General features: G+C 39.9%; 1 protein-coding gene across 4 annotated transcripts in view; it reads right to left on the bottom strand.

Annotated features, from left to right (window-relative positions):
- Nucleotides 1–12485, bottom strand: part of CDK7 (cyclin dependent kinase 7) — a 28882-nt gene extending 16397 nt beyond the window's left edge. For 2 of the 4 annotated variants that reach the window (XM_066376456.1, XM_066376446.1), the window contains exons 1-7: nt 12305–12485; nt 11923–11982; nt 6807–6840; nt 5850–5917; nt 5048–5116; nt 2469–2579; nt 957–1075 (exon numbers count right to left, since the gene is read on the bottom strand). In XM_066376456.1, coding sequence (XP_066232553.1) covers nt 957–1075; nt 2469–2579; nt 5048–5116; nt 5850–5917; nt 6807–6840; nt 11923–11982; nt 12305–12370 — 527 coding nt within the window. In that variant the 5' untranslated portion in view covers nt 12371–12485. Of the gene's footprint in view, nt 1–956; nt 1076–2468; nt 2580–5047; nt 5117–5849; nt 5918–6806; nt 6841–11922; nt 11983–12304 lie in introns of those variants that run through there. The other 2 variants (XM_066376475.1, XM_066376465.1) reach the window with 2 other exon arrangements.
- Between the last annotated feature and the right edge of the window lie 698 nt (nt 12486–13183).

The following is a 13183-nucleotide window of genomic DNA, read 5'->3' as shown; positions in this document are numbered from 1 at the left end:
TTGTCTCCAATTCCTCTTCTGTTATCCTCTTAAACTCTTGTCAATTGGGCTTTCATCCTACCACCCCACTACACTGGCTCTTGTCAAGGTAAACAATTCTCAGTCCTCATTTTAACTCATACTATTAGCATTTGATTTGCATGAAGAGAAAATTTGAGAAATCGCTAGGTGAAAAGGTCTATGTATAGCTCTCTTACATGTAGGTCCCTGTTTTCCTGAGTTCTTGAATGATGGGCTTAATATTCCCAGAAATTACATAAATAACTATTTATATACCTTCTTTTCCTTTTAAAATTGAATTTAAATTGAGTTTAGAAAGAAAATAGAGGAACAAATGAAGAAAGGCAGGAATAAAGGGAGGGAGGGAGGGAGGAAGAGAGATTTTTCTTGTTCCACTTATTTATGCATTCATTTATTGATTTTTGTACATGCCATGATGGGGGATTGAACCCGCAACCCTCGAATTTTGGGATGACACTCTAACCAATATGAGCTATCCAGCCAGGGCCAATATCCATTATTTCTTAATCAGGGCTCAGGCAATCGACACTCAATGAGATCTATTTGGAAGGTGACAAAATTTAAAGGAATAGATAATTTTCATTCACACTGAATGATATAAAATATGAAATCAAGACTGACCAATAAACACAGGTCCCCCAAATCAGATGATTATGTGAAATAGCTAATAAAGTTCCAACCCACCTAACTAAAATATAAAAGAAGTATAAATTAGTTTCAAAAGTTACTAGATAAATGTCTAAGGATTAACTTAATTCAACTCGTTTGAATGAAAGGCTGTATTTTTTTTTTTCTATAGTAAGATACACATAACATAAAATGTAATTTGTAATAAACCAATGATTCCTGAACTCTTCCAGGAGAAGCCAAATGATGCTCACTTGTGATTAATATCCTGCACAATATAAACTTTCAGTTATTTAAGGAATTCTTACCTGGTTACAACCTGATGTGTATAAGCTCTATTGGGGCTCCCAAATGATTTGGCCAGGCCAAAATCTGCCAGCTTTAGAACTCCATTTTCATCTAACAACAAGTTGTTCGGTTTCAGATCCTATATTATGGAGGTTTTAAACAAACAAGTAAGCATGATGGGGAAGACTACCATAATGATACAATTTAGTTGCCTTAACTTTAAACTTAGCAAAAAACAGGGTAACACCCCAATTAAACAATAAGCAATATCTTTTTTTCTTCTTTTCCAAGTGAGAGGAGGGGAGACAGAGAGACAGAATCCCACATGCACCCCGACTGGAATCCACCCAGCAACCCATGCTAACAGAACTACTTTTAGCAGAGGCTCCACAGAGCCATCCTTAGTGCCCAGGCTGATGTTCCCGAATCAATTGAGCCATGGCTGTGGGAGGTGGAGAGAGAGAGAGAGAGAGGGAGAGAGAGAGAGGGAGAGAGATTGAGAGAAAAGGAGAGGGGGAGGGGTAGAGAAGCAGATGGGTGCTTCTCCTGTGTGCTGTGACAGGAAATCGAACCCAGGACTTCCACATGCTGAACTGACTCTCTACCACTGAGCAAACCGGCCAGGGCTAACAAGCAATATCTTTTTAATGACATAAAGTCCTATCAAAGCAAAACAAGATCAGTCATATTACCTAGTGAGACCTTGGGTCAAGGTATATAATTTAACTGAACTTCAATTTACCTACTTTACAGGGTACTGTGAGAATTAAATTTAAAATTTTCTGTAAAGAGCCTACTGTAATGACTGGTTCACAGTAAGCACTCAAGAAATGGTTGCTACTATTAATTTAATAACAATTATATATGTAAATTTTAGCAAATAAAAACATTGTACATTTAGGGAGGATGAGGAACATAATATCAAAATCTTTGCTAAGAAGATATTAGCAATAATCTAAAAGGGATTCCAAGTTCAAGGTATGAGTTACCAACTACAAATTAAATATATTCTTTGTTATTTACATAAATAGGGTAACTAAGAACGTCTAACTAAATTATCAGCTTTGTTCCAATAGCTGAATGTTCAGAACTCAACCTCATAGAATTTCAGACAACTAGAAATATTATTTTTCTAAAGGTGTTTTAGCAGTGTATTATTTAATCCAGATTCTGATTGTATTTTCCCTCCAATAACAATGGCATAGCAAAAAGAACACTGGACTTAAAACCAAAAGATCTAGGTTCTTATACTGTCAGTTACCAGCTACTGACCTTGAAAAAAATATATAACCTTGATCAAGTCACTTAACAATTTAGTTCTTCATTTTTGAAAAATATGAAGGACTAGGTCTCTTCCATTTCTAGATTTCACATAGTAAGTTGCAGTCCTCACAGCAACACTTGATGGAATAACTGGAGGGAACAGACTTGAGGAGAAGGTAACGGTCCAGCTACATCTTTATTTAACAATTTACATATTCAATTACATAAAACAACATAAAGAAGTTATCACACTTAGTTGAAAACCTTACCCTATGTAGAATCCAATGTTGATGTAAATATTCTAACCCCTGAAGAGTCATCAACATGTAGGCTTTAATGTGTGATGGTGTTAGCACAAGACTATTATCCTTTATTATAACCTGTAAAGTAGGTATACAATATACAGGTAACTATATTATTACAAGTAAATGCCACCATATAAAATAATTTACCAACATCAAATAAATTTATTCATACAGGAGAATCTCAAGAAAGGCCGTCTCTAACTCTTCTTAGGAAGGACTGTCAGACTTCCATGTGGTTAAGGAAAGTATCTTTGGTTTGGAAAGAAAGCACCTGACCAGGCAGTAGCGCAGTGGATAGTGTCGGACTGGGACTCAGAGGACCCACGTTCAAAATCCCGAGGCCACCAGCTTGAGCAAGGGCTCATACAGCTTGAGCGTGGGCTCACTAGTTTGAGTGCAGGGTTGCTGGCTTGAGTGTGGGATCACAGACATGACCCCATGGTCGCAGGCTTGAGCAAGGGGTTGCTCGTTCTGCTGTAACCCCACCCCCCAATCAAGACACATACGAGAAAGCAGTCAATGAACAGCTAAGGAGCTGCAATGAAGAACTGATGCTCCTCATTTCTCTCCCTATCTGTCCCTCTCTCTGTCACAAAAAAAAGGGGGGCAGTACTGTCTTCCACTACTTTGTTTTTTTCACTTGCCCAAAATGTAAAGCCCCTTTTGATAACAGCATTCAGGATTCCTTTGGGAACCCACCTGTTCCCAGCTCAATCCATATAGTTACAAATACGGTAGACTGACCACTACCTGTCGCCTCTAGAATAGGCTCATAACCTAAGCATAGTTAATCACCACTGTAGCCTGCTGTCTGGGAGATTGTTCAGGGATGGATATGTGACCCATATCAAGCCAGTCAACCAGACTAAGTACTTGTGCTAGAATAAAAAGGAGCAAAGAACTTCCTTTCCTCAGGGATTATTAAACTCTTAAGCCTGGAAGTACCTGAACCATTGTAGTGAGAAATTATGCACATGACAGAGGCAACAATGTAGAAAATAGAGTGAGTTAAAGTGCAAGACTGAGTTCTGATGGCATTACATGTGAGCTGTGCCTAAAACCAGTTTATTTCTTGACATCAGTTACATGAGCTAAAAATTCCCATTTTCTTTTTTAAAAAAAATCAAATTTAGGTAAAATATACCCATTTTTAGAGCACAGTTTCATGAGTTTTAATGAACACACCCAGTTATAGAACTGATAACACAATCAAGAAATAGTTCTATAGCCTGACTAGGCAGTGGTGCAGTGGATAAAACATCAGTCTGGGACACAGAGGACCCAGGTTCTAAACCCCAAGGTCACTGGCTTGAGTATGAGCTCATCTGGCTTGAGCACAGGCTTATGAGTTTGAGTGCGGGGTTATTGGCTTAAGCGATGGGATCATACATGACTCCATGATTGCTGGCTTGTAGCCCAAGGTCGCTGGCTTGAGCAAGGGGTCACTGGCTCAGTGGTAGCCCTCCAGGCAAGGCACATATGAGAAAGCAATCAATGAACAACTAAGGTGATGCAATGAAGAACTGATGCTTCTCATCTCTCCCTCCTTCCTGTCTGTCTGTCCCTCTCTGCCCTCTCGCTAAAAAGAAAAAAGAGATATAGTTCTATAATCCCCTAAATTCCCTTAGGCCCCTCTTACAATCAATCTGTTGTACTTCCCTCTCCAGCAACCACTGATATGATTGATTTGTTCCTTTAGTTTTGCCTTTTCTAAATATTATATAAATGGAATCATACAACATATATATAACCTTTTGAATCTGGCTCCTTTCATTAAGAAAATATACCTGAGATTTATCTACACTGTTGCACATATTAGTAGTTCATTTCTTTTTATTCCCCAATAGTATTCCACTGTATGAATATATCACAGTTTGTTCATACATTTACTGGATGAAAGTTATTTGTGTAGTTCACATTTTGGGCAATTATAAAAAGCTAAACATCTTGTGTACCAATTGATTTTTATGTAGATGTGTTTTTATTGCTCTTAAATACATAGCAGTAGTATTACTAGAATATACCTTAAATGTATATTTTACTGTATAAGAAACTGCCAAATGCTTTCCAAAGAATCAGTACCATTTGCATTCTCACAAGCAATGCCTGAGAATTCCAGTTGTTCCACACCCGTTTTTAAGATTCAAGCAATATTAATGAAAAGCATAAGATCTTATTTTCCTGAAAAACTTGGCTTTCAAAAGGTTGATTGATATTCTGTGGTAATATGGAAAAGAAGATTTAAATTTCAAAGGCCTAAAACTCATTTCTCTAAAAATAATGTCAATAAAAATAAATAAAAACAAAAATAATGTCAATAAGGTGTAAGATAACTCAGTAGACAAATGCTAATGGAATCCAAATCTTTGTATTTTAACATTGAAAATATGGCTAAATGATTCAGAATCTATATTTAAGAGTATATCCAGATTCCAAAAGTAAGCATTCCTTTGCCAGTATCTTCATTAAGTAGAAAATAAGTATTTAGGTTCTCTTTTGATAAACAGAGAAAAAAAAAATTCCCCTAGGCATCTTAATCTTACCTCTAGATCAGTTTCCATAAAATCAAAGACAAGGCTAATATTAGATTTATGTCCAAAAGCATCAAGGAGCTGCAAAACAATATTTCAAAAAAATCAAAATATGATTCTCTATTAAATATTTGACAGTAGTATATGAATTAAGTAATTTTTAAAAACTTAAGCATTTGGACAGTTCATAATTCCCTGTAAAGCTTAAGTAATTTTATTAAATTTGATATTTTCTTTGTTATGAATTAGTACTTTGAGGCACAAAAATATTAAACCTTAGTATTATTTTTTAAAATCACTAAATTCTTAACATCACCCCCCCAAGATTATGGAGTTATAATTAAGAAATGACTTAATGAAAACCTCACCTCAGTCTCCAGTTCAGAAAAATTCCTAAGGAAACCCTATCAATTGCAGTAACATTCACTGAACGAGTGCATTCTCTACACCAGGCACCGTGCTAGGCACTTTACCTGTATTCAGTCAGCTAGTCTCCAACAACCCTAAGGTAGGAACTATGGCACAGAGTGGAGAGAACGTGTTCAGAAGCTTACACATGGTAGAGCTCTCTAGGCTTCAAAATGACTTGACAAAGTTAGCCTGTATGCTAATATTTAATTTATTTTATCAGCACTATAGTTTTAAGGATACTACCTACAGAACAGTTAGAATAAAAAATACACTTCAACCTGACAAACTTTTAAGATTTTTTTTTGCAAGGCTTTCTTAGAAAAATTCATTTTGCTGAGCCTTCGGTTAACATAGTAGAAAAGGCAAGGTCCCAAATCCCCAAAACAATTGAGATCATACTCACACCAATTATATTTGAATGACTTAGCTCCTGTAGTAATTTTATCTCTCTTAAAGCTGTTCTATTTATACCTACATAAAAAAGCAAAGCAAAAAGTGAAAAATAATTCTCAAATCTTATGAATATTTTTTGGGAAAGGTTAATCTCTCATGAAATAGCAATGAATATTCTACATAAAAATAAGGACTATTTTCAAAATTTTACTAACATTTGTTTTTCTTTTACACTGCTTTAGTTTTAAAATACCTTTCAAAGACTATAATAAGTGGTGAAAAAATATTCATTTTATCTATGGCATATCAGATATAAACACTGTTGAAATAACAACACATTAAGTGTGTAGCTTATAGACTCTTTAAGTTATAGCTTCCCTTCTCTTGCCCTATGAATATTAGCAGCAGATTCTTTATGCTAAAAGCAGACTGACTAGTGATAAGACAGTATCTTTCCCAAAGCAAAGGATAGAACTTAAAATTAAAAATAAGACCTGATACTAGTTGTTACATAGACAATGAGTCCTTTCTATAAAAACTATTTCTTAATGACTAAACGGGACTTAGCACTGTAGCAAACAAGACTTTGGAAGAGAGATGAATAGTTCCATAGTGAGCTTTGTGGATATACTTCCATAAAGGTATATCCTGAATTTTCAAAGGAATTAGAAGCTCAGAAAAAGAAGAAACAATGGCTTGTAACAACACCTAAACAGTAACGAAACAGCAAGACAAGCCACTAATAACTGTGCTGCTTTCCATTTACTAAGGTGACTTGAACGTTCTTCTCTACACCCAATGGGGAAGTCACAAATATCCTGTCTCAATCCCGAATCTACCTTTACTCTTCTGGGACTCTGCGATAACTCCATCCAGAACCACTGTTAACTCTAATTAATACTTTGCTCATTTCCTCAGTGGGAATAAACACCTTTCTTGTTCTGTCAAATTACATAAAATAATTTACCATCTTTAGCTTCTGATCTATGTCCAAGTTTGATCTGGTGGAGGAAAATTAAGAAAACGAACATTAAAAATATGTGATTTAGACTTAATAAAAAATATGTAAATTCACACATTCATACTTCAAAAACTTAGCTACAGCAACTCATAAGTAGTATTAGTAGGCAAGAAGGGAGTGGGAATCATGAAGCAGAAAGGCAAAAGTACTATAAGGAAGGATCAGGTACTTATCATTCCTTGCCTCTTAAATTTTTGAATTACATATTCAAAATCACTTGAGAAATAATGATATAAACATATTATTTAGAGAAATGGAAGTTAAAACCAGAGGGAAAAGTCATAGTAGTTGAAAGTAATTGCTCCAAGGAACGAAAACCAGGGGTAGAGTCAGGTATGTTAAAAAGCCTTGACCTACTGACTTTTAAAACCACAAAGATGTATTTAGTTGAAAGAAAATTAAATGTAAAAAAACACTCCACTATTGGTATGGAACAGAAATTTTGTCCACCAGGCACTAGCGGAGCCAAACACTATACATTAAAAACTCCAGCCGAAAAGCCCTAGCTGGGTGCTCAGTTAGAGCATCATCCCAATACGCCAAGGTTGAGGGCTTTATCCCTGGTCAAGGCACATACACAAATCAACCAATGAATGTATAAGTAAGTGTAACAACAAATTGATGTTTTTCTCTCACTCCTTTCCAATCTCTTTCTCTCTCCCTCTCAAATCAATATATTAAAAAAAAAAAAAAAAGAACTGCAGTGGAGAAATATTCACTGTATTATTATGATTATTATGAAAGGTACTACCCAGGAGAACAGGAAGCTAATGCTCAAAAGCCCGAACTCCCTGAGGGCATGTAGGTTACACTTACATAGGGCAAAATCGCAAGACACCATTGGTGAGAGGTTAAGGGTCGTGTTGAGAGCTACTTGGTTAAAGGTGAGGTAAGGGTTAATAAAGCATTTCTTCAGGTCCTGAGGACAGCTCTGAGGTCTGTTCTGGCAACCCACTTTCTAGTTTCCTCATAAAGTAGCCAAGGGGTTGTCCCACCTTAGGGCTCAGAAACTGAAACAGTTTAGGTCAAGATATTATCTTTAACTTAACAGAAACCTTTCTGGCTGCCTCAGGGGGTTAATGACTAGTAAGGGAAAGGGCTAGGTTTACAGGTCATGCTATAAAGAAACTGCATGGAGTGCTGGGGCTACATATTAAACAAATCATACATCAGACTGTTATAAAGTAGCATAATCTGCGGGTTACATAGAGCCACCAAGGCAGGTTACAGGTTACGTAAGAAATTTTGAGGAGTTTATTAATTAGCCGGCTAGCTACATGGGACACAGTCCCAAATGTAGAAGTCCCTACAATTCTGTGGCTGATTTTATAGACCAAATCACATACCGGCTGGGGTGGGTAAGGAGACGCTCATGATCCCTTTGTCTAGGTATAAGTTACTCTCATGACTTTAGAGTGAGTTCCAGTATAGGAATTCTTGATTAAGGTACATAAACATTCTTTTCTAAGGTTTTCAGATAAGTTCTATCTTCTTTGCTCTTTGTGGCAAGTGGCCCCAGGCACCCTTTCAGAGAATTTTAGGAATCAGCTAAACTATGACTAGATGACCCAGTTGTCTTTGTAAGCCTGGAAGCTCCTGCATTCTTCTCTTTCCATTCTCTACAGAGAGGGGGGTCAGTGGGCCTGACTTGCCCTTTTAAAATACTAATTTTAACAATTTTTCAGTTCCTTGATACCTTATCACAAGATGAGGACCCTTGGTTTACAAGAGTCACCTTCAAGGAGTAAAAATCTATTACAGAGAAACAGAATAAAGTCTACCCTAATTTATGTTAAAAGCAAGCAAAGAAAAAAACCCACTAGGACTTTCAGACAACTATAGAAATCAATATGCCAATTGTTTGAAGAGATATCAGTCAATAAATACATATTTTTGTGTGTGACAGAGACAGAGAGAGAGAGAGACAGAGATAGACAGGAAGAGAGAGAGAGAGAGATGAGAAGCATTAATTCTTTGTTGTGGCACCTTTGTTATTAATTGATTGCTTTCTGATACGTGCCTTGAGTGGGGGGCTACAGCAGAGCAGTGACCCCTAGCTCAAGCCAGTGACCTTGGACTCAAGCCAGCAACCTTGGGCTTCAAATCAGCAACCTTTGGGCTCAAGTCAATGGCCTTGGGGTTTTGAACCTGGGTCCTCTGCATCACAGTCTGATGCTCTGTCCACTGCACCACGGCCTGGTCAGGCAGTAAATACATTTTTTTTTTTTTCATTTTTCTGAAGCTGGAAACTGGGAGGCAGTCAGACAGACTCCCGCATGAGCCCGACCGGGATCCACCCAGCATGCCCACCAGGGGGCGATGTTCTGCCCCTCTGGGGCATCGCTCTGTTGCATCCAGAGCCATCCTAGCACCTGAGGCAGAGGCCACAGAGCCATCCCCAGCGCTGGGGCCATCTTTGCTCCAATGGAGCCTTGGCTGCGGGAGGGGAAGAGAGAGACAGAGAGGAAGGAGAGGGGGAGGGGTAGAAAAGCAGATGGGCGCTTCTCCTGTGTGCCCTGGCAGGAAATTGAACCCGGGACACCTGCACGCCAGGCCAACACTCTACCGCTGAGCCAACCGGCCAGGGCAGTAAATACATTTTTTTTTTTTTTTGTACTTTTCTGAAGCTGGAAACGGGGAGAGACAGTCAGACAGACTCCCGCATGTGCCCGACCGGGATCCACCCGGCACACCCACCAGGGGCGACGCTCTGCCCCTCTGGGGCGTCGCTCTGCCGCGACCAGAGCCACTCTAGCGCCTGGGGCAGAGGCCAAGGAGCCATCCCCAGCGCCCGGGGCCATCTTTGCTCCAATGGAGCCTCAGCTGCGGGAGGGGAAGAGAGAGACAGAGAGGAAGGAGGGGGTGGGGCTGGAGAAGCAAATGGGCGCTTCTCCTATGTGCCCTGGCCGGGAATCGAACCCGGGTCCCCCTCACGCCAGGCTGACGCTCTACCGCTGAGCCAACCGGCCAGGGCCAGTAAATACATTTTTAATGAATGTCTACAAATATACTAGCCATAGTTCTTTTTTTAAAAATAATTGATTGATTTTGGAAAGAAAGGGAGAGAGACTTCAATTTGTTGTTCCACTTATTTATGTATTCATTGTTTTTCTTGTGACAGAAAGAGAGACAGAGACAAACAGGAAGGGAGAGATATGAGAAGCATCAATTCTTCCTGGGGGCACCTTTATTATTCACTGATTCTTATATATGCCTTGACGGGGGGGGGGGGGTGCTACAGCAGAGTGAGTGACACCTTGTTCAAGCTATAAACATGACCCCATGGTTGCTGGCTTGAGCCCAAAGGTCACTGGCTTGAGTAAGGGGTCACTCACTCTGCTGGAGCCCCCCGGTCAAGGCACATATGAGAAAGCAATTAATGAACAACTAAAAAGCCACAGTGAAGAAATGATGCTTCTCATCTCTCTCTCTTCCTGTCTGTCTATCCCTATCTGTCCCTCTCTCTGTCACCAAGAAAATAAAAAAATTAAAAAAAAAAAAAAAATATATATATATAAATAAATAAAATTGGGAGAGTTAAAGGTTTTACAAAGGAGTAGCTACAGTGCTGGATTATAGAACATAAGCTGGAAAGTGAGATATATCAGAAAAAGCAAAATGTAAAGAAAAATGATGGCAGGAATAATTATACAAAAAAAAGAGAGGGTGTTCAATGAATAAGGGGGATATGCTTCAACGAAGTTAGGGATTTTGAAGGAGAAACATTTAAAGTAGCAACAGGATGAATAGGAAGGTGGAGGTCACTTATCTCAACGATAGGGCTTGAGATGTGAGAAAAACAGCCTCTCCTTGAGAGGGTTATTGATTTCAGTAGTATGGAAGAGAGCGATCAACCTGGCAGCAGGATACCTGAATTTAAACCCTAGTAGAAATTACTACTTGTATCATTTTAGTAAGTCATCTAATCTTAGCTTCAGGTGCTTGAGTGTAAAATAGAAACACTTACTTTCCCTATTTCACAAGGCTGTTTTGAGGGTTAAATTTAAAAACCTAGGTGAAAGTGCTTGGCATATACAAAGTTACCTAAATATAACGTTAAGTTTCTTTTTTTAATTTATTTTATTTTTCTGAAGTGAGAAGAGCGGAGGCAGAGAGACAGACTCTTGCATGTGCCCAACAGGGATCCACCCCGGCATGCCCACCAGGGGGCTGATGCTCTGCCCATCTAAAGGGTTGCTCCCTTGCAACTGGAGCCATTCTAACGCCTAAGGCAGAGGCCATGAAGCTTCCTCAGTGCCAGGGCTAACTTTGGTCCAATAGAGCCTTGGCTGCTGGAGGGGAAGAGAGATAGTGAGAAAAAAAGGAGCGGGAAGGGTGGAGAAGCAGATGAGTGCTTCTCCTGTGTGCCCTGGCTGGGAATCAAACCCTGGACTTCCACACTCAGGGCTGATGCTCTACCGCTGAGCCAACCAGCCAGGGCCAACCTAAGTTTCTTGAATGAATGGAAATAAAAAAAGCTACCTAAATCATTTTTTAAAATGCACACATATCAACATTGTTAATGTTGGTGAAAGCCTCTCATGGTAAATCTGTACACAGAAAATAGATGATACACAGAGTGGATGCAGATGAGGCAGAAAGTGAGCCAGGAAGATCATTACATTAAATAACTCTGAAACCCTGGGTAGCTCGATTGGTTATAGAGCATCATCTGGAAGCACACAGGTTGCTTGGTTTGATCCCCAGTCAGGCACATACAGAAGGCGATCAATCTTCCTGTCTCTCTCTTCAAAAACAAATAAATAAAATTAAATAGCCCTGAGGACCCAACAGACTGATAGTATTTATCCCCTTCGCCAATGTTTGAATTTAGAAAGCAAACATATAGCTTTCTCTTCATTTCCATTTCAATTAACGGAACAAAAAACTACTTGCACCCGAGTTCTTGTTACACAAGACACTAACGAATTCTGCTTTCTTTGATAATGACATAAGTAACTCCTGATTAGCAGAGCACAGCCAACAGTAAAACCGCCATCCACCAACTCACACACACCTACATCTTCCAAGAGACACAACGAAAAAACAAACTGTAATTCACCTTTTTAATGGCGACAATTTGATTGGTGTTCTTGTCTCTGGCTTTGTAAACCGTGGCAAACTAGAGAGAAAAGGAAAAATAACGTAAGTTTCTGGGAACTAGTTTGTGCTTGCCTTTTTACTTTAGATTTTGGGAAGCAAAGAATCCAGGGTTCTTAAGAGCGGACTCGAGTCAGCTTGAAAGAAGTGGGTGGGTGGGTGGGTGGGGGGTGCACGTCGCGTTCCGTCTGTATTCAGGAAGGAGAGGGCCGCTCAGGGTGGACATGGGGACAGCAGCTGCGTCTGGCCAGCCTCGGCCAAAGAGAACGAGGACTCGGCTTGCACGAGAAAACCTGTGAAGACGCAAGGCGACTCAGGATGCCGCGAATCCCCGAGAGCCTCACCTGTCCCTCCCCGAGGAAGTCCAGCTTTTCATAACGCTTTGCTCGCGACTTCACGTCCAGAGCCATTCGTCACGCGAAACCCGGCTCCGGCAGAAAAGGCTGAAGTCTCAAAACAGAATGGAATTTAAAGGTACATTAAAGCCTCCAACAGCCACTTCCGTTCACTAGGCTCGGACGCTTTATTAGCTCCGCCCCACTTCCGGGATGGGCGTGGGGGCTGTTAAATTAGTCCGGCTCCACGGAAGCTGCGCGAGGCAGCTCGTCGGTGTTTCTGCGCAGCTCCGCCCCTTCTCAATTGGTCGCTTGATGGCGGCGGAAGCTGGATACCTTCTGTGGTGGCTGTGTCACCTCGTTACCGTTTTAACTTAGATGTTTTATTAACTACTGGTGATGGGTCAGCGTTCTGATACGGTTCTGAGTTCGGAATTTAATAGGTGTCTGTGAGTGTGAAAGGCTCGGCCTTCTGCCTGATGCCCCTTTCTGGTTGTCGGGCGTGGGCGTGCTGTTGCTAAGGGTAACTGTGGACGCCAAGCTCCGCAATCCCAGTTTACTTAGACGCGTGCCCGCTTTCGAAGGGCTGGTCAAGAGGCATTCTTACTCAGTCCAGTTCCTTTATGAAGAAGCATGCCTAGGGAAATAAAATCCAAGTCAACTGAAGAATTTTTTGTTGTGGAATACACGTATGTTCATCAGTATTCTACTCTGTAAAGTCGAAATGGTAATAGATGACATCATTGGTGGTGGTGCGGATTAAATGAGACATGCAGAAAGATTAGACATAGGAAATGCTCAATCGTTAACTGATCAGTACCCAACTTGCTCATAAATTTTCATCCAAATCAACAAATATAAACGTATTCATTTATTCAATGAATATTT

This window comes from Saccopteryx leptura, chromosome 1 (assembly GCF_036850995.1).
Source record: "Saccopteryx leptura isolate mSacLep1 chromosome 1, mSacLep1_pri_phased_curated, whole genome shotgun sequence".
Classification (NCBI taxonomy): Eukaryota; Metazoa; Chordata; class Mammalia; order Chiroptera; family Emballonuridae; genus Saccopteryx; species Saccopteryx leptura.
This window is presented reverse-complemented; position numbering and strand designations above follow the sequence as displayed.